At 34.4% G+C, this 21,325-nt stretch overlaps 1 protein-coding gene across 3 annotated transcripts in view; it reads right to left on the bottom strand.

Annotated features, from left to right (window-relative positions):
• Positions 1 to 21,325, bottom strand: part of MCPH1 (microcephalin 1) — a 125,433-nt gene that overhangs the window by 98,456 nt on the left and 5,652 nt on the right. For 2 of the 3 annotated variants that reach the window (XM_068183623.1, XM_068183624.1), the window contains exons 4-9: positions 17,316 to 17,400; positions 16,638 to 16,758; positions 16,256 to 16,396; positions 15,174 to 15,269; positions 11,996 to 13,000; positions 4,986 to 5,098 (exon numbers count right to left, since the gene is read on the bottom strand). In XM_068183623.1, the coding sequence (XP_068039724.1) occupies positions 4,986 to 5,098; positions 11,996 to 13,000; positions 15,174 to 15,269; positions 16,256 to 16,396; positions 16,638 to 16,758; positions 17,316 to 17,400 (1,561 nt within the window). Of the gene's footprint in view, positions 1 to 4,985; positions 5,099 to 11,995; positions 13,001 to 15,173; positions 15,270 to 16,255; positions 16,397 to 16,637; positions 16,759 to 17,315; positions 17,401 to 17,689; positions 17,761 to 21,325 lie in introns of those variants that run through there. The other variant, XM_068183625.1, reaches the window with a different exon arrangement.

Below are 21,325 nucleotides of genomic sequence, written 5' to 3'. Positions count from 1 at the left end.
CCAATCTTCTGGAAAACAAAAAAAAGAAACAGTGAAATGGGTTCTTTTTTCCTAAATTCTATGAAGACAAAAAAAAATTTCAAAACTCTCCACCTACTTAAGCCTCTATGTCTTCTTTTAGAAGAAGGTTCTAAAAAATAACCAATACGTTAATTTGTTGAGCAAACAGAAATTTAGTGATAATTTTATAAAATGATTTGGGGAAATTCAGTTCCTGGATCTTTCCTATCCTGCCAGCTAAGATGACAAGCTACAGTCAACCACCTCAGGTTTCACTGTCACAGCACATTTCCAGTGCTCCACACAGCAACACATACAAGAGCCTGAACACCAGCTGCTAGTGTCCCTGGAACAACAGGAAACAGCTTGAGCTGAAAGGAGCATGTGCCTTTTGCCCTAGAAAGGCACTGATTTTAAAAGACACTGCTTTAAAATTAACAAATAGACCACAGCACTCCAGTATGTAGTCCCAAATAGCTAGTATGAAACCTAGAATAAAGAGAATGATTTCTAGGGACCTAAGGTCATAAATCAACCCATTAGGTTCATCTACAGGAGATAATACTGTCAGGTACGGTAGCATCCCTAAGGGGTGATAACAAAGCTGTTGACATTAGGATATGGCCCAAAGCATGCAATGTATGGTACAGCAGCATATGCCAAGGGTATGGCTTCTGTCCTGGGAGCCCTCCACTTGATGTGGGAGAAGTGTGGAGGACAAATTCACTAGCTGGAGAAAGTCCAGAATCAGAACTGCATTGCGAAGTTTGACTGAAAATTGTCATGGGATTAATCATATAGAAGGTTGTTTAAAACTGTCCCAAACCATGGAATTCATAGGCATCCTTCACAGTGCTGTGGAAGGAAAATATAAAACAATGTTGTCCCCGAAACCAATACAATCTAAGACAAGTCTATGAATGCACATATTAAATATGGTCATAAAGTCACTTTCCTGAATGTCTGGCAGGATGCTTCATGTTTTATAGTTACAGATTTTTCAGGATATTGACATTTGTTTTGCCATGAATAAAATAATTTAAAAAAGGATTGTGATAACAGGATCTAACAATGGCCTGCTTCACACTATTTGTTCCACAGCATGAGCTTAGATTGCTTGTAAAAATCTTCTCTCAAAAAATCTCTTAAATTCAGTGTTGATGCACCTTTACCCAAATCCAAGAGCTACAGAAATACGAGCCAAGATGAATCTCTTTAAAGACAAAACTGAAGGAATTTCAGTTAAGTCCATACTGTCTTCTTTGTAAAAATATGTTTTTAATCACCCCTCATGATGCTTAACTGGTTTTCTCACGTGGTTAAAGGATTTCTTCTTTTCACTCAGAAAACAGTATTTTAAAGGTTTTTTTTTACTCTACACTTCATTCCAATTGCATTTCTAGTAATTTGAGACTTTTGATGTAAGACTCTTAGATGCTTTATAAAACATCCATCACCTATCATATCCCTCTAAAACTATAAAACAAATTTTTATTTGAATAAAAATGGCAGTTTACTGGTTAATAATAATGAGTCTCTGATCTTTTTAAAGTACAAAATATTTAATTTGTGACATGCAACAGGTGTTGTGATAAATGTAAATTTTTTTGTGACAATAAGCTATGAAATGAGCACTCAACAGTTCACCACTACTGTAAATAACTTGTTTGAATATATCTTTGGCTTTAAGATGAATTTTAGTTATTTCACTTTGTCCTCCCTATGCAAAGCAGCAAAGAACTATGTATCCAATTTCATGGAATGTATCCAATTTCATGGAATAATTGAGAAACACATCACAATGCACATAAAGGGTTTATTTTATTCCTGCAATCCACTATCACCAACTTAGATTTCGAGATCAGGGAAGCCATCTGCTGACATTCACAAGCATTAAATGACAGTGTTTATCCTTACCAACTCTGTCTCAAAACTAAGACAATTTTATAAATCTCTCTGTATGCACTGCCTTTCAACACACCAAAAGTCCTGGTTTTGGGGTGGTAGTGATGTTATTTTAAATCCAAAATTTTTTTTCTGAAGCCATTAAAGGTTCCTGAAAATCTTACTTATCTTCCCCAAATGTGCATGCAGCTGCCATTATAAACTGTTCTATTTTCATGGCTTTTGTTTGTTGACAGTACAATTTTACATATATTTGATTAGACATCTCCCACGTTAACAGTAAAATAAGAATGCCTATAAAGAGTATAGATAAAGAAAATATTACTACTTTAATCTAAAATTGTGATATACAAGTATCTGAACAAAGTTATTCTTAGTTTTGACTTCAGCTAAAACAAAACACAAGAAATTCAACCTGCATGAGGTTTTGAAGAAAACAAAAGCATACCACAATAGCACAGCAGAGAACACAGAACCTATAGCTTGATTTCTATTAAAGAAATTACAAATGAAAAATTGAAAGAACCATAGCTGTATATAATGTTAACACTTAGACCTAAAGATTTTTGTTTCCTAAAAGATATTTTTCCTTGGCTTTTTTAATATTTACCATTACATAGTGAACTCCAAAGGCCTACTGACATACATTCACTGTACTGAATGAGTTAGAATGGTAGTGTTCATTGTAGCATACACCAGAGTGAATGAGTTGTAATTAAAGTATGTTAATTATCTGGGAACTACATTCAGCAAGCATCTAAAATATTTTTAAAGAGGCATTAGATTTAAAACCCTTTTTCTATTAAAAAAGATAGCTGCAATTTACATAGCTGTCTCTTATTTTGGGAAGTGAAGTAATGAATTTAACAGATCACATTTATAACAGATTCCCAGCAATATGGTCTGTCTGAAGAGTCACATAGCCACATTGGTGGGAATGTTTGTACATCAAAGTATCTAGGAAATGGCATTTCTTTTACAGTTGTGTTTTTAGTATAGAATTTCTTTTAAGATTTAAAGAAATGTTAGGAAATTCTTTATAATATTACGATTCAATAAAACAATACTTTAAAAAATATTTGAACCATTTCTCTCCCACTCTTTTCTTTAGGCAAAGGAAACTAAATTACATTTTCCAACTTAACTTTTACATTGCCAAAAGTCAGCAAAAATCTGCAGTGTTTAAGCCATAGCCACTGGAAAAAAGTATTAAATAAAAATGGTGTATTATGTTTGGTTGTTTTTATAAAGCTTCAAGAACATATTTTGATTGGTACCAGAGAGACTTTGCAATACAATTTTTTACAAAAATTAACATAATCTGATTTTGTTTAGAAAAATATTTTCTTAATATTTAAACTTTTCAGTGCAACAGTCTCATTGCAGACATAGCATCTGGTAAATCACATAGCACCTTTTTGTGAAGTTTTTTTTTTTTTTTTTTTTTTTTACATATCAGTTAACTCCCTGTCCTTCCCCAAAATTGTCTCCATATGAATCTGCATAGTCAAGATGACAATGAAAACCTTTCAAATAAGTTTAAAAAGCATTCATAGTATGAATGAAACTATGTACTGCTATTTTATTGATATTTGAGTGAAATGGTATTATCACCAAGCTGAAATGGGTGGATAAAAGAAGCCATCCGAAAACACTGAACAGGAATTTTCTCTAGCATCTACTTAGCTTTGCTACTGTTAAACACCTCACAGAGCATGCTTTGCAAGCAGACACCATGTAGAACCATTTAAAGATACCTCTGACTCCAAGGTCAGATCTGAAAAAGGGGAATAATAAAGCAAAATTTCATATTGCTTTTTGCCTCTCTTCAGTATATAATCGTTATGTTGAGATCTTAAGACAAATGAGTCAAAATTAGCACTGATGTATAATGCTCTTGTTGAGTAATTTCACTAGAGAAGGAATCAACAAACCTGACAAATGTCCAAGCACATATTCTGCAAATAGCCTTAGAAAGAGCCATTGAGTGTGGTTTGTGGATTTACATATAACAGCTTTAGTCAGTTTTCTGTGCCAGGAAATGAAACTATTCTGGAGAGATACTTTCGCCTAAAGAGTACACTATATTAAATGCTTCTATGGGACATGCCTTTAGAGTGATTTATAGATTCCAGTTATTAATTTTACAAATAATATATTTAGGAAAATAAAGGGAATAAATATTTCAAAAGTAAAAAGGAATAAGGTGCAGAAAAGTCAAACAATCTTTTTAATCCAGAGATCATTGGTGCATGGAAATTAATATCTGATCTTCAGGATGTTTAAAATGTCGAACAACTTAGTCATTGCACCTGCACAAAACCTTTACATAAAAAAGTTTCAAAATCTGTGATCAGTCTTTTTGAAACTCCACCAGTAGCTACCAATTAAACAACTAACTTATTTCATATTGTTAACAACAGCAGACATCCTTTAGTGCTTTAGGACTTTCCATTTTCAAAAGAACTCAGCACTCATTTCAATTGTGACTTGCTACATACTGATTAAAAGAACTAATATTTATTTTCCTGATCAGTTTTATATTTACTTAAAAGATTTTACAAAGGAAAAACACTGTAACAATGATTCAGTGCTGACTCAATCCTTTCTCCCTTTTTTACAGCCGAAATGAACTCCAATACTAAATTAAGAAATTTACTTTAACCAGAATCTAAAAGAAAATCTTGCATAAATCTTTATTCTGCAGAAACATCCACTGGCAATGATCCAGTATAAAACAAATTTTAAAAAACTGCTGCATTTAGTAACTCCTCCAAAAGGGACAGGCATCTTTACAGGTAACTTTAGTGGCTTTTCAGCTTTTTTTCAGTTTGAACTGGCTTACCAATCTCCTTTATGATGTCAGCTTGGCATGAACTTGGCCACCACAAGTTATCAGAGAGCTCAGTTTTATGATTATAGACCAAGACCATTAGCACAATATTTCAAGAAAAGGGAGATTCAGGAAAGTTTTAAAATTTATACTGCAAAGAGAATTTATTTTAATTCTTGTACATACAAAGACACTCAATGATCCTCCACGAAAGAGCCTAACAAAGCAAATGTTGAGTTAAACTGACCTTTTGGAGTCTTCCAGCTTTTCTTAAGCCCCCAGTGTGCTTATTCTTTTGTTCATTAAAAATTTTACAAGAGCCATCAGTAACATGACACTCTGAAACTTCATCTTCACCACCTAGAAACCAGATTTAGAAACTTAAAATGAAAAATGCTATCTTATGAAATGAGATTGCAACCTATTATTTTATCATAGCACTGCGGTATGCACCCTTAAGATACTTCTTAATAATTTGTACCCGTTATTTTTTCACTGTATTTCAGTTAGGGAAAAGGAATGACACTCAAGCATCTGATTTCATCTTTGAGTATCTGCTCTTATAAATAAACCAGTTGTAAAACTCCCAATTTCCTATATTTTGAAAACTATTTATTAATTACAAGTAGAGAATCTGCTAAATTGCTTTCCATTTATTATAAAATATGCAATTTCTCTGCATAGTGACATTTGGGTATGAAGCTTCAGTGGCTAGATTTTCTTTTTCTTACTGACACATCAATGTTTTCAGTACACACTTTATCTAAAATGACATGGAGGTAGGAAACTTGTTTTCAAACCCTTTGCATGCAAATCTAGCAAACTGTTGGCAGGCAAGGATTCTGTGCACATAAAGGCACATCAGACCTATTACATATGAAAAGGATCCATCCATAAGAATGCACTCTGGCAAAACCCAGTATTTTTCATTATGTATTTTATGAAATCTTCAGCTCTGTCAGGATGATTTTAAGAACTAAATAATAAACTTCTGAATCATTTGAGAAATTAGCTTGCCTGCTTAAGATGAAAAATTTTGATCTTTTAAACAATTAAGCTTTAATTACTCTAAATTTAGGGAGAGAATTTTTCCAAAATGTCATTCAATTAAGTTTACTTTAGAGCATTTGTTCATTTTTCATTTCAAAGAAATGGATGAGATCAGTTAAAAACAGTTTAATTACTGATTAAAGTGGCCTAAATTTAGCTCTTGCCAACTAAGTATCTTTGATTAGTTTTGGAAAATACTGAAGGGTACTATCCCTACTTAGTATGCATATATAACTAAGAATAATTTGTTTTTCCTCTGTCAGCTACTTAAACTCTTAATTCTTAAGGTGAGGGAACATTAAATTACAATCCATTATGATTACTGTCTTTATTATAATCTTTAAACTAGTCAAAATTGATTGCAGAAATTTTTGTGTAATATGTGTAAACCTGGTTTTCAGGTACAATTGTTGATTTAAATTCAATATTTAGGAATACAGTGTCATGTAATAAAGAGATAACTAATAGCTATGTTAATTTTATTTAGTATAGCACAGAGGCCCACCATTTTCAATCTGAGGAAGACTCATGGCAAGTAGAAGAGAAAGCATCTTGCCACACAATAAAAAGAATTACCTCTTTTTCCATAAAACCCAGAACTTTTAAAGATGTATTTAAAATCTTTAAAAAATAAAACAAATTACATGACTGCATAGGATGTAAGGGGATCATGTACTCCACTGCTTTATCCAAAGTAGTCTCTGTTAATTTCCATTAGGTTATTTCAGGTTTTTGGGGTTTTTTTGAGGGGTAGCTTGAGATGGGAACTAACATTGAAAAGTGGTGTAATACTCTTTTTACTACTCTTGGCCTGAATGCTCAGGCTCCACAGCTGGGCTTAAACTCTTAAAACCCGTATTCTTGGACTTCTTTCCAGTTTGGGTTCGGTCCTGTGGGTTCTTCATATTTACAGAAAAGCAGGAAGAGAGGATAATGGCCCTCATCTCTGATTATCAGCTCACAGATCCTAGGCACTACATTAATAAGGGCTATTCTTTGCTATTCCATTCCTGTCTATCAGCACTTTTCAAGCACTTTCCAGCTTTTCCATCCTATAGGTCTCAAGCTTCACTATTTTCTGGTTTTTCTGGATTACTTCTCTTTAAAGCAGTCACTGAAGCACAAATTATGAGTTTTCATCTTTAGTAGCTTTTCCTAGAGAACTTTAAAGTTGACAGAAGTTTTTGAAGCGATTGTATCCAGTGTTAGTTCTCCCTAAACTAAGTTCAAATATGGAGTTAACTCCTGCCACTACAATCGATTAGATCCCCTAAATTCTCTTCCAAAACACTGCTCAATGATTGGCACCAAAATGAAAAACTAAGCCCTCTGAAGCATTATCACAAATTAGAGAGATTTTACTTTGCAATTTAAGCTCCTACTCAGTCATGATCATTTTAACACCAATGAGAAATTTTGAACCAGAATATTGTCTTCAAAATTCCATTTGATATTTCCATTGAATTGAAAAGCAGTGATTAGGCAAAATGAGCTAGTTCTGCTCAATCAAATAAACCATGTCTATCTAATAAAATCTTTTGCTATAGTATAGGTCTCTACTTTAAAAATAGTGTTATGAAGTATCACTTAAGGTATGTTTTATCTAATATTTTGTACTTATCCATAGAGGTATTTACCCCAACTATGAAGGAATTAAGTCCAAATTTGTCATCATTAGTAATCCTTCAGGTACACATGCACAAAACATTTAATACCTTGTGTTGTTATTATTATTGTAGATATTACTGAAGCATGGGCAAACAAGTTTTTATTATACAGAACATAATTTCTTCAAGTTTTCAGAAAACATATGTGCCCTCCCCCCCTCCCAGGTCTTCAGAGAGAGCCTGTTAATGGTTTATAAAAATTTTAAGCAGTTATGTGCTCTAGGACAGGTGCCATCAGGCTTTGGCCAATTTGACTACATCAAAATAATCCTCAACCTGTTCTTCTACTCAGAAATACTTGTCCTCTTTTTTTTAATAATTAGTTATAATTCAACTTTTTGTGATGATAAATAAAACAAGGAATCAAGGAAGAAACAGCTTTCTTCTTCAAGCCTCATTTGTTTGTTAAAAGGACATAAAAAATGTCAGTAGAGGACATTATAAAATATTTTTAGTGAGCCTATCTTCTTCCAAAGCTGAAAAAAACCAAAAGGCACATCAAACCTAAGGAAGTTTTCACATGTGTAATTTTAAAGTCATAAACAGTATTTTAGCAGCATTAAGACCCATAACACCTAGAACCTCAGGTAAAACTCATTAATCTAAATTAAACACTATTTCTTGCACAAAATAACAGAATGACATTCCAGATTTTCCAGCTTAACACTGAACTACATTAACTACAGTACAATGTGTTTAGTTTAAGTCTTTTTGCCAATTAAGATAATATTTGCCTTCCTCATTACCATAAATATATAAAATTCATTCAGATAAGCCTTAAGTTTATTTTTAAGACTGGAAGTAATGCTAGGTCTGAGTTCAAATTTCTAAATGATTTTCGCATGATAAAAGCTCAAAAGAATATACTCTTGCATTCCTTGTCCATTATTTATTGTTGTAGTTTGCAGATGAAAAGTCACGTGACATGTAGATGAGTAAGATGAACATAAGTTGCAGTATTTATTTCAGCAGAACAACTGGGCAGCCTTGAATGTGCCCTACAAAGGAACCTGAAGCTTGCTACCGCATAAGCATCAGGCCTTGAAAATTTGGTTTCAGATTAGCCTGCATATTCTACTTTAAAATGAAATGTTCCAAGTAGTCTATGGAAAGAAGACTTATAAAATCTTCTTGTCATTAAAGATACTGGGTAAAAGTGCCACTGACATAAAATCACAACAAAAAAATGGGCAAGAAAAATGTTTGATATTTAAAACAGATATAACATTTTATATGGCTATTTGATTACTCGTGACCATATATATATGATGAAGAGAATTCATTAATTTTTGAAAATATACTGGATTTACCAGCTTTCAAATAATGTATAGAGTATAGGAAAAAAACCCCAATTCACAATTTCTTTACTAATAGGGACAAGAAACAACTTACATTTAATTTAAAAAGGAAATACTTAACCCATAATTAATAAAAATCAATTATTCCATCATAGAGAATCACAGGAGTAAATGTAATACAAGATTTTCATTTTCTACCACACAACTTGCATTATTAGGGAAATCACAACTTCTTTTATATTATTGATTCCTTCAATTTTTAAGTAATCTCATTCAAGCTGTCAAACTTGAGGTCCTACTTGACTACATAAAAGATGCATGAAGCTGAACATACAATACTTGGGAAAACGGCCATCACTCATATAACACAAATACTATTAAAATCACTACAAACACAAACTGAGACTTACAGACATTCCTAACAAAAAGGATAAGAAAGTATAAACATTCGATAACTTATGTTTGCTGAATCCTATTCCTCTTTTTTTTTTTTGGTCTCTAAAATCTATTATTTTAAACACGTTGTCCAGCATGAATATAAGACTGTGACACGCTAAAACAGTGATCATAGTTTAGTTGCAGGAATTTAAAAGTTTTAATTAAATCTAAAATTAACTGTAATAACTAAGTTTCAACATAGTAAATAAGCCTGATAGAGTTCAAGAAGCATTTGGCATTTGGACAATACTCTCAGGCACATGGTGTGATTCTTGGGGCTGCCCTGTCCAGGGCCAGGAGCTGGACTCTGGGCATCTTTGGGGGTCCCTTCCTTCCAGCTCAGAATACTCTATGATTTTTCTCCTTCCCTGTTTCCATGACTGTATAATGGAAACCAGACTCTTTGACATTAGGAACTATACAATTTAAGGATCATCTTCTAGTACATTGACATGTGGCAAAAAACCACATACAGTGGGTTCATATATTACATAGAATCATTGAATGGTTTGGGTTGGAAGGGACCTTAAAGATCATCTAGTTCCAACTCCACTGCAATAGACAGGCATACCTTCCACTAGACCAGATTACTCAGAGTTCCATCCAACCTCACCATGAAGACTTCCAGGGATGAGGGGTCCAGAACTCTGGGCTACCTGTTCCAGTGCCTCAGCACACTCAGATTAAAGAATTTTTTCCTAATATCTAACCTAAACCTACTCATTTTCATTTAAGACCCTTGCCCCTTGTCACATCACTACATGCCCCACAAAAAGTCCCTCTGAAGCCTTCTTGTAAGCCTCCTTTAGGTACTAGAACACTGCTCTTAGGTCTACTCAGAGCCTTCTCTTCTCCAGGCTGAACATCCCCAACTTTCTCAGCTTGTCTTAATAGGAGACGTGCTCCAGTCCTTTGATCATCTTTGTGGCCTGTTCTGGGCTTGTTCCAACAGGTCAACTTCTTTCTTGTGCTTGGGGCTCCAGTTAGAGGTCTCCAACCTGGATTTCTCCTACAGCAGGCAGTTTTGATTCCCCCAGTACCTGCTTTTACCTGCTGCAACATGGGTGGCGTGGCTGAAGCACTTGCTGGTGAAGCCTGGGGAAAAGAACGATGGTGAGTATGTCAGCCTTCTCCACATCCTGGGTAAACAGCTACACCATTCCTTAGAGGACCCATATTTTCCCTAGTCTCTCTTTTGTTGCTGATGCACCTAAAGAAGCTTTTTTATATTTACCCTTCATATGCTTGGCCAGATTTACTTTTGATACTGCTTTAACCTTCCTAATCAGATCTGTGGCTGTTCAATTTCTCTGTGTTCCTCCCAGGACACCTTTCTCTGATTCTGGTCCTTGAAAACTATTTGTTTGTGTTTAAGATTGTCCAGGAGCTCCATCTTCATCCATGCAGGCCTCCTGGCATTCTTCCATTATTTCTTCTTCATAGAGATGTGTTGTTGTTCAGTCTGGAGGAGACAATCCTTGAATATCATCCCTTGGGTACCTCTTCCCATGGTACTCTACCAAGCAAATCCCTGGTGAAGCCAAAGTCTGCTCTCCTGAAGTCCAGGGTAGTAAGCTTGCTCTATGCCCTCCTTGCTGCCCCAAGATCTTGAACTCCAACATTTCATGGTCACTGCAGCCAAGGCTGTCCTTGAGCTTCACATTCCTCAGCAGCACCTCCTTCTTGGGGAGAACAAGATCCAACATAGAACCTCTACTTCATGGCTCATCTATCACTTGGAGCAGAAAGTTGTCATTTATGGGTGTACATTTATACCTGTATAACATACACCTGCATCCACTGTTTTTTTAAACTGTGCAAGAAATTATGCACTCCAGTTATTAAAATACAGGTGCAGTAAACTCAAAATGGCACTTCACCGTTCAGTAGCTTATTATTCACATGTATAGGCACAGTTATGGTTCAACATTCCCACTGGATTTCATAAGTCTGATAGCAAGTTTGTTGAGCCCTTTAAGTTGATAATTAGTTTTTATAATTAATTGATGCACTACTACAGAATTTTTTAGGGAAGATAAATTACTAAAATACACAACTATAGTTACAAATATTCAACCCCATGTAAAGCTTGACAATGTTCAACATATCAAAATCTGAAAATTATTCCAATGCAAGTTAGGAGCATCTTCTAGAGAAGTTCCTGAGATTCAATATTTTAGTATACATTTACATAAAAATACTTTATGCTAAACCAACTTGAAAATGCTTAAATATAAAAAATACAATTAAAATTATAATTAAAAATTAAGATCAGCTCCATATAAAAAAGTAATGGTTGAAAAAGATGCTTACATTGAAACTCTTGCAGGTCTTATTTCACCGCACAAGTTAGACATTGCTAACTCACATATTTTTTTCCACTAGATATTTTATGATCCTAACTGCAATTTTGGTAACAATTTTCACTTGTGAAATAAAAATAGTTTGAACAAGGGAACCTATGATGAGACCATGGTTTCTTAAACAGATTTTGAATAGCAACAGAAAGTTAGGAGACTAAGAGAAACAAGGCTCAGCATTACTTTTGGTGTGTATAATGAGCAGTTTCCTTATCTCTTATGACGTTTGTAAGGCATGGGAAAACAAATAGGTGTTCTTTTGGATTCTATGCATTCATTTATTTGACTCAGTAATTAAGTCAGTTATCACAGTATTTTCTTCTTTGGTGTGTTTCTGAAGTATTTTTCCTTTTGGAATGGCAGTTCATTTTGCAATTTATTTGCATTAGTATAGCTAATGCAGTATGATATCTTTTGATTTTCCAGCTCTATGTAGTGACTTACCAGTAGTATAAGCACAGACATTTACACTGCTGTGGGATTTTTCATGAGCATGCTGTGGCAGACTTTTCACATCATCAGCATCTAGAGATTCTCCAGCGTCATCTTTTTCACCACCTGATATATTTAATGGTATGTTTCCTGGATGTTTAGCTGGTTTGATATTTTGCTTTACTGGAAAATCATTTACTGAAATAGACGTCCTCCTACTTATCTTAGTAGTGTTACATGGCTCACAGAAACTCACATCATGTAGGTCCATGCTTGTAAAAGAGTCTTTGCAACAAATTTCAGGAGGATTCTGTGATTCCTTTGGAACTTGTATCTGTACTTCATTTTCATTTGAATTACATGATGAAAAGAAGTCTTCATAAGAAGCCTCTTCAGTGCAGTAAGACTTGCTATGTGTAGTAACTGCTTGCAAGAACCCCTTAGAGCCTGATGCACCCAGTTCTGAGGTATCCAGCTTCAAACTTGGTAATGTTTGTCGTTTTTTCCTCTTCTTGTCTTCAAGAACACAATCATTTCTGTCAACAGGGAAGATTTTTTCCAGTGAATATGCATTTAAGTATTCACTATTCATAGAAGAATTAGAGAGACTGTCAATCAAAGCAGGAACAGTATTTAACTGGACTATTTTTTTGGAAGGAGTAATATGTCCAAAGCCTTCAAGAAGAGAACTTTCATTTGCAATTGAAGTAGTCTTGCTCTTCTTGTTCTTCTGATTTTTCTTTGGAAACTTTAAATGTTTCTTTCCTAAAGACAATCTGTCATCCAAAATGGGCTGTATAATCTGTTTCTTTGTTAAACTTCTGGCATGTCGTTTTGGTGTTAATGTCTTCTGCTCATTGCCATGTGATGGAGAACTCACTGATGCGCTCATGGACACATGAATATCAGTCCAAGTATCACAGGCATGTTCTTCTACCTCTGTTCTCTGTCCCTTTAATGTCTCAGTTCTCCAAAGATAATCACAACTTGAGTTCAAGCAGTCTTCCATTTGTTCTTCTGCAAAACAAAAACAAGTGGCAATATAAATGTATTGAACAAAACAGAAAATATCATTTTCTTAGTGAAATATATATGGAATTCCTGAACTGAAAAAAAAAAAAAAAGATTTAGCCATTTCTCTGGATATTATATGGCAAGTCAACGAAAACTGGACAGAAAACAGATTGGAAACAAAGCACATTCTGTGCTGACAAGAACCTACAACAGCTCTAGCTATTGTATCACCTTACCTGGTCGTAAGCACCCACAAGTCCCATTCTGCTTTCTTGAAATAAACTCATTATTCCTCTTACATTTGTAGAGAAAGCAAGATAAGCTGATAAAGTTAGCTTTAGTAACAGTGGAAACTCAATAATCATTTTTGCTACCATAGCATTAGTACCACCTTGAAGATTTTGCAGTTAAGATGGAATTAAATACAACACCATACTATTATATCACATACATCAAAACCATGTATTAAAAATAATTAGAATGTGGATAAAGAATTATTTCTTGTAGCTATTCTTATGAAATTAATTTGAGTTAGGTGTTACACAGAATCTATTCATAACTCTTTGCAATAAATTCCTCTGAAACAAGCTAGTATTTATGATAAATTAACACACATTATTTAAAATCCTGTTGTTCTACAAGATGATTACAATAGAAGCTTTTGCTTAAGTAGCTGTTGAGTGTAACATCACAGCAATACTCCTTCTGTAAGTTCTTGATGTGATTTGCTTACTAAATATTGATAATATTTTAAGCATATAGTGTAGCTAACTATATTAAGAAAAAGAAAACATATAGAGAGAAATTTCACGTGATATTATCAGTCTCTCATAGTGACAACTGATGAAGTCAGCTTCAATCCTCAAATTAACCTGGCTTCTTGAACTTTCTAAAACGTTGTTAACCAATCTCATTTATCTCTTAGGCACAAACATAGGGGACACTGTCACAGAGCACTGGAGATGGAAGCTACACTTAATGCTGTCATGGGAATTGGTGGTCTGCTCTTAATGTAAAATTATTGTGCAGTTGCAAAGTTGAAGAACATATGCAAGGCAAAGCTCTCAAATCACAATGTTCTATCTCATCAGCACATAACTAATCTACCAAAGTAAAAGAGTTTGCTGGCACAGCTATGCTACTTCCAATATTCAGCTATCACTTCTCATTAATATTGCATGAAGACATAACAAGCTGTCACAGGCTGCAAGATACCCACTGTGTTCTTAGGTAAGCCAACATGACAGAACTCCTGTATATTGTCAATAAAATGTAACACCTCAAAATAGCATGTGGTATAGCTTCCTTTCGATGGAGAACATAGAGCAGGCAAACTTCTCTAGTGACCCTCATTCTCCCTTCTCTTCACCTTTTTACCTAGATCAAGGCCAGCATCTGACTTGAGTTTTTTGCCCCTGTAATGGACAGATGACATGAGGTCTGAAGCACAAACCTACTGCATACATAATCAATACTATTAAAATGTTCACTGATGTAGCTCAACAGATTATCCAATCTCTTCTCTTATGCCCTGCTAATACACCAAAACACAGGAACAAACCCCTAACTTTATGAGAATAATTTTAAAAGGTTCTTAACTTGCTAACAAATTATTTAAATCTATCTAAAACCATAAAACATTTAAAAAGCTGATTTATTTTTACTTGTGTTATTTCTTCAAACTGGACCACTTAATCTGAAAAGCACATTAGGCTAACTTTCAAATACACGTTTTTCAACTGAAAATTTGGAAGATATTTCCATTCTTTGAGGTCTTACCCTCATTCAGATTTCTTTTAAGCTTCACACATCAGACTCTTTGGTGTGCACTCTGTGTTCTATATATGATCACTGTTAAGAGCAGAGAAGATTGATACCATGTAGGACAGAAAGTTATTAACAGGGAGTGGTATGAGTAGAGAGGAGGAAGTGAGGCGCAAGCAATACAACAGTAAGGCAGAACATTTACGCAGTGGTATTCCTCACTCTCCATTTTTCTTCTTAGTACAACATTCTTTCTTTAGTAAAGAAAAACTAAGATAATTCAGCTTTAAATATAAAAAAGACAGAGAAAATAGATACAGTTCTCATTTCAATATACTGTACTTTCCAAAGGAAGATATAAAGGACACGTATTATTTTTAATTTCTGTAATATATTAAGTTGTGTTAGTTACCAGGTAGCAGCTCATCTTCTGAATTAGTTAAGATACAAGTAGAAAGTGGGCAGTCTCCTGGCGAGCTACTTGGAAGTGCTTGAGTCATTTGTGAACCTAGGAATACGAAAAAGCTATTAGATATTTGTAAGCATTTTTTCTACGTAACTCAGCAGCACATTTTTCTGAAACTAAAGAATAATGTAAAACTATTTAGAAATTATTACTGATATTTCTAAGGCCTGTTGAGGCATTTTACTAAAGAATTTGTGAAGTCTGTCAATTGGCAATCACATCTTGATATGGCAGAAATGCTTTTAATGTTTGAAGGTTTACCTTAAAATTTGGAGAGAAAATAAATACAAGCCTCACTAAAACAAACTGAGATTTAATTTTTCATCCATGTATTACTGTTTCTTTACTTTCACAACTGTTTTTGAAATTAGAAATTGACAGTCTAGCTGACATGCATATCCTAAAACTTCAAATACTACAGATGCTGCCCCACCAAAAGATGTTCCACATTCAACATTTTTTATAGTAACTGGCAAAACCTAATGACTTAGACCATAATATTTTCTCAATAAGACAATACAAACACTGAAAAAATCTGAAAACTACAATCTAGATTTAATTGATTAGAATATCCATTTTAAAATCAACTATATTTTTTTAATTAGGTTATTCAAATTTATTTTTTTTAAGTCCTGTTTTTCAGTACCTGGACAGATATCTCATCTGTTCTGGGGTCCTTTTTAAACTGTTGATGTGGGAGTAATAACATTATAATCTTTGTCATGCACAGCATCCACATTAAAATTTAAAAGGAAATAAGATTTAGAGTTTCACTGTAAAGTTTAAGCAGGAGGTGAGAATATCAATTTACATGGCTAGAAAGTCTAGCTTAAACATTAGTCCTCTTGAGCAGCCTAGTGATCAAAAAATTATTTTGCAAACACTGTGTTCCAGACATCCAATCAAGATATGAAAAAAAAGATATGAAAAAAATTCTGAAGGTGAGAGCACAGGTGCACGAAAAAGTCAGCAATAAAACCAGCAGCCATTTGTGCATATTCACAAGTAAGTAAAATTCAACTTCTTACCAGTAGGAGAAAGATTCTCTCTTTTTTCCTTCATATCCTTTATTCTTCCTTCCATTTCATTGCACTGATCTTTTATCTTATTAATAGGGCTGTATATAAGTGAGCCATTGTCTTCAAATAATAAAACTGGTACATCTGTATCTGCACAAAGAAATTGTATTTCTTTAAAAAAAAAAAAACTTGGCAAAAAAAAGTTTTCATAGATCAAGATCAATACAGATGCCTTAACACAACAGAATGGCAAAGAACTCTGTAAAAATGAAATCAACTTCATTTCTCATGGCAAGATGCAAAAAGCTCAAAAAAACCCCAACCAACAAACACCAAAACCCCATCAAGTGCTTTAAAAAAACTTTGGATCTTAGTGAAAAATAGTTCTTACCATCATTAACTGCTGTCTTTTGTAGAGCTAACTCTTTAGCCATTTGGTTCAGTCTTCTCTGAAGCTTTCTATTATTTTCTGGAGTTTTTTCTACATAGTCTTTTGGCTGCATACATTTGTGCTACAAGACAGACAAAACTCTTAACTATATGTATAAAACTGCCAAAATAATGACACCTATTTTGCCTACTACTTTGTCACAGTATTTATTATTGGTATTTATGCTGCTTATCACCTCCTCGAGAGCCACAGGTAATCACAGAAATTAGCATTTTGCAAAGTATACTTTAATATTCAATAAGAAAGAAGCTAACAGACCTTTTTTTTGTTTGCAGCAAAGTTAAAGATTTAAAGGTAGTTTTTAAGAATACAAGTATTTGTTACAACTCTGTAAAACATAAGCCACAGAGCAGTCATGTTTTTTTGATTAGTCATTGTTATACAATCTGAATTTAAATATTAATATTTTTAATTACCAATACAAAAACTTTATTTGTAGTATACTTTCTTCAGATAAGATGTCACATGATCACAGCAATAAAGTATCTTTAAACTCTTACTCAGATGGACAGGTAGAGTTTACAGAATGTTCTGAAAATAGTTCAAATGCTTGAGGTCAAAAAGTCAAGTTCAAACTTTGAAGTTTTTTATTCTAGGCCCATTTAAAAAAACACACACTTTTTTGATTGGTAGTAGAAATCCTTCATTAGTGTGAACTGCAGGAAACAGGGATTCATCAACACGGACTCCAGTTTCTTGACACCTGTAGAGTAAATTAGAGAAGGTTTGGTGGGTTTTTATTCTCTTGGTTTTGTTTGAAGAATGAGAACCTTTATTGCAAGAAGAGCTGTCTGAGCCCTGCAATAATGAAACACCAACCCTTTCTAAGTGTGTAACTTTAAGGCAAGTACTATAATGTTACCCCTTTACCCTGCACTTGCTCCCCCCAATCTATTAGATGCCAAATATATGATCCAAATTTTTGTGCCAATGATGCCCTCCAAATTGCTGTTCTGGAAGGGCAAGATTCCCACTCATGTTATTTTCCACACCTTTCCAAGCTGCAGGACTGTGCTCGCAGCAGCCGCTCGTGTGGCTCTGGTGACACCTAGCGATGGAACCGCTACACGGTGTGAGCCTGTACAGTTATGGCCTCATCCATACTCGGCTTGGAATGCATGAGAAAGAGAAACCACTGCAAGTATTTGTCAAATTCACTGAATTTAGAGTTCTCAGGAGCATCAAAGAGAGAAATTCACCAGCTGGACTTCAGTGACTGTTATTAAATTCTGGATAATAATCAGCACAGATGTAGACTACAGGAAAAGTTACATTAATTCAGAGATTTCATTGTTTCAGAGAAGCTAAACAGAAAAAAAAGTTAGTATTAAAATGAATCTTTCACTTTGCAGACAAATCTGAATGTAAATGATTTATATAACTTATTTGTGGGATGAGTTATCCTGCTAAGAAAACACAGGTAGAGCCTCACAATTACGCATTTGATGTGGAAATATTAAGTGTGCCTAATTTGGGCAGATTGCAGCTATTCCATTTTATATGGGGTTTTGTTCCTGGGTTTTGATTTTTTTTAGGCAGCTCACTGAAGTATTTGTGTTGAAGAAGCAGTAAAAAACTTTTTCTCAGTGATCCCAAAGCTGTCACTCATTTTGCATTACACTTTAATTTTTTTTACATGACAGCAAGTCCATTACTTTTGTTTGCTATTTTTAAAGTTAGACACATCTATCATTCTTAGAAAGAAGAAAAAAAAAACCAAAAACAAACAATTGCTTTAAAATTTAAAATAGCTTTACTCTGCAGTTATAAATTTTTCTGATTTTTAATTTTCATCTTAAAGAGTTGTCTTCTCAAATGACTTCCTAAACTGTAGAACTGCATACAGTTTAGGCTCAAATAGATGCTCATGTTATAGAGCAGAAGCTTCCAATAAAAGTTTGAGGCAAATAATTGGAAAGAGCACTAGAAATCCAGTAAGAATTCAATAAGGCAATGACTGCTAAATTCTGCACAAACCCTTCAAATGTTTCAGGATTTTATGGAGAAAACAAAGTATCACAGCACTTTCCAGCTCATAGGGCATATTCCTCTGAGAGTCTCAAGCACTGCTCAGGGGGAAGGCAACAATGGGGTACAAGTCTAACAGGATGGATGGGGTTCACCAGCTATTAAATGTGAGAGTATTTTCCACAAAGCAGGAGAATCAGGAAATGCTGGACTAATTGTTTATTACGTGCTTCCTTGTCTGGTATTTTCAGAGCTCCAACATCAAAAAGTAGCATTCAGATTAAATATCATATACAGCAGCACCCTGCAGTATCCTCCAATATCAAGATTCCCAAGAGCCTGTAAGAACATAAAAACAAAGCCAAACATTCCCAGTTTACTGTGTTCCACAGATTTCTGGTTGTCAGATGCTTAGATGCAATACTATACTTGGGTTTTGATAAAATGAAATGCTTAATTGCTTCAGCAATTTTTCTATCCTGTGTAAATCTTTGCTCACTATGATTTTGCAACAAGGAGTTCTACAGCCTAACCCTGTGTTATTAAAACCCATCATTTACTGTTTTCTCTGAATCTGCCTCCAGGTGTATTGATGTAACGCTTTCCAACTTTTCTACTGGAAAGGAAAATATACATTCATTTCCCATTTAGCCTCTCTACACAAACCTTCGTATTCACAGTAGTCTCCCATCTCCAGTCCTTTTCCAGACTGAACCATTCTTGTCTCTTCAACCACATCTTGTAAGAAAACTATTTTATAACTTCAGTCAAGCTCCTTGCCATCCTCTGGCAACATTACAAATATAACCATGATAAAATGCTGTCATTCCACTATATGAAGTTTTATGTCCTATTTAATTTGATTTTTGACTACTGCTAAGGTAACAATGCTATGAAAATGTCTACTGCAAGTACCAAAATGTAATGATCACCTTTCTGATACGCTTAAGAGGACTGTTTTAAATGGCCTTCTTGACACCAGCAAGAATTTTATTCCCTTCAGTCTTAGCTTCTTAACAGAACAGTAGACTTCTTTTTAAATTTAAGCATTGTCATAGGATTCCCTGGGCTTGGTGTTCCAGTATGAACATTGTACTGTAGACATACTTAAGAAAAGGTTCTCTGACATAGTTTGAACAGCAATCCACAAACCAGGTAAGACCAAGCAATAACTAACATACTTGGTTTTGCACTGCACTCCTACAGGAGTCACCCACCCTCAGTCTACACCAGGAAGTTGATACATACTATTACCTTGCTGAGATAACATTTCACAGCTTTTCTAACCATTTTGAGAATGCTCCACTTGCTGCTGAACGAAGCAGCTGGTTAATCTAGCAATGCTAAAACTTCAACTCATAGGAACTCTCCATGATTTGCTCATACAAATTATCATGTTTAAACTAAATTTCCATTCACACAGGACCATAATTTTATGGGTACATATTATTCAGTCCTTCCTATTTACATTGTTCCAGGGTTCAATAAACTATCTTCTATCTTCAGCCCACCAGTGTCTGAGACATGGATGTACTAGACATGTAATGTAGTCAGGCACTCTGGTTCTCTTATCTTATTACAAAAACCAAAATTTAGTATGTATACTAGCACAGACTCATTTTAATTTTATACTGCCTGTGCCTCATTTGAATAACCCCATGAACAGTAGGAATATTAATTACTCCTGACCTATATTTTGCCTGAGGATATGATATTTTCATGAATTCTTACAGTATACACCAATCTAAGCTGTATGTTCTTCTGTATCCTTTGGCATTTACTTTAACTAAAGGGCAGAAGAAAAAGATTACAGAGAAGTTCAATCATAATTCACAACTTGGGTCCTCCTCTGCAATAAAATACATCTATTTTAGATGACTCCCCAAGTTCCAACAAACTTAATCTTCACGTACCAAGACCTTGCTTTAGTCAGAAAATAACAGGAAAACTTAAAAGATACCAGGAACATGCTAGCCTTCTCTTTCTTATCAAACAACCTAAGTTTTCTCTCTAGATGCTTTCTCTTGTCTTCTTCCTTTGTTGCTGTTATCCAGCAGAAGTTAAAATTTCTTGAGGCTTTTACACCTGGATTTCAAAACTCCATGATGTCCCCTACAGTATCACAGGTCCAGTTGTTTCTGTGCCTCAGCTTTCTACAGTGTTCATCCACTCAAAGCCTTCCAGCAGTGCAGAGAAGACTCTTGTGGTGGAACTGCTATCACAGAAAGAGCATTTCTGTATGACATTTCCTAGACTCTCCTCTTCTTCCATTGGTTGTACTCACCTGGACTTTTATGAGACTCTTTTTACTACAGCACATCCAAATCCTCAATAATTTATACTTCACGTGACTAAGATTTCAAATTCTGTATTTATACATTTAGCCACCTGAAGAGCATATTTAATTTTACAACAGTATTGAAATCATCATCACTGTCACACATTCAAATAGCACCAGGTCCCTGAAATATATTTTCACATAAACAAAATTTTGCATCACCCTCCTTTTTGGGAACGTAAGGTATTTCTTCTTTGGTGTTAAAGCTGGCTGGGTTGTGTGGCTGTAACTTCTATATCTGACGTATTTAAAAAAAAACCCAAAAAAACAAAACAAAACAAAACAAAAAAAAACAAACAAAAACAAACAAAACCAAAACAAA

Source organism: Anomalospiza imberbis, chromosome 3 (assembly GCF_031753505.1).
Source record: "Anomalospiza imberbis isolate Cuckoo-Finch-1a 21T00152 chromosome 3, ASM3175350v1, whole genome shotgun sequence".
Classification (NCBI taxonomy): Eukaryota; Metazoa; Chordata; class Aves; order Passeriformes; family Viduidae; genus Anomalospiza; species Anomalospiza imberbis.
The sequence above is the reverse complement of the archived record's forward strand: the minus strand, read 5'-3'. Positions and strand labels throughout refer to the sequence as shown.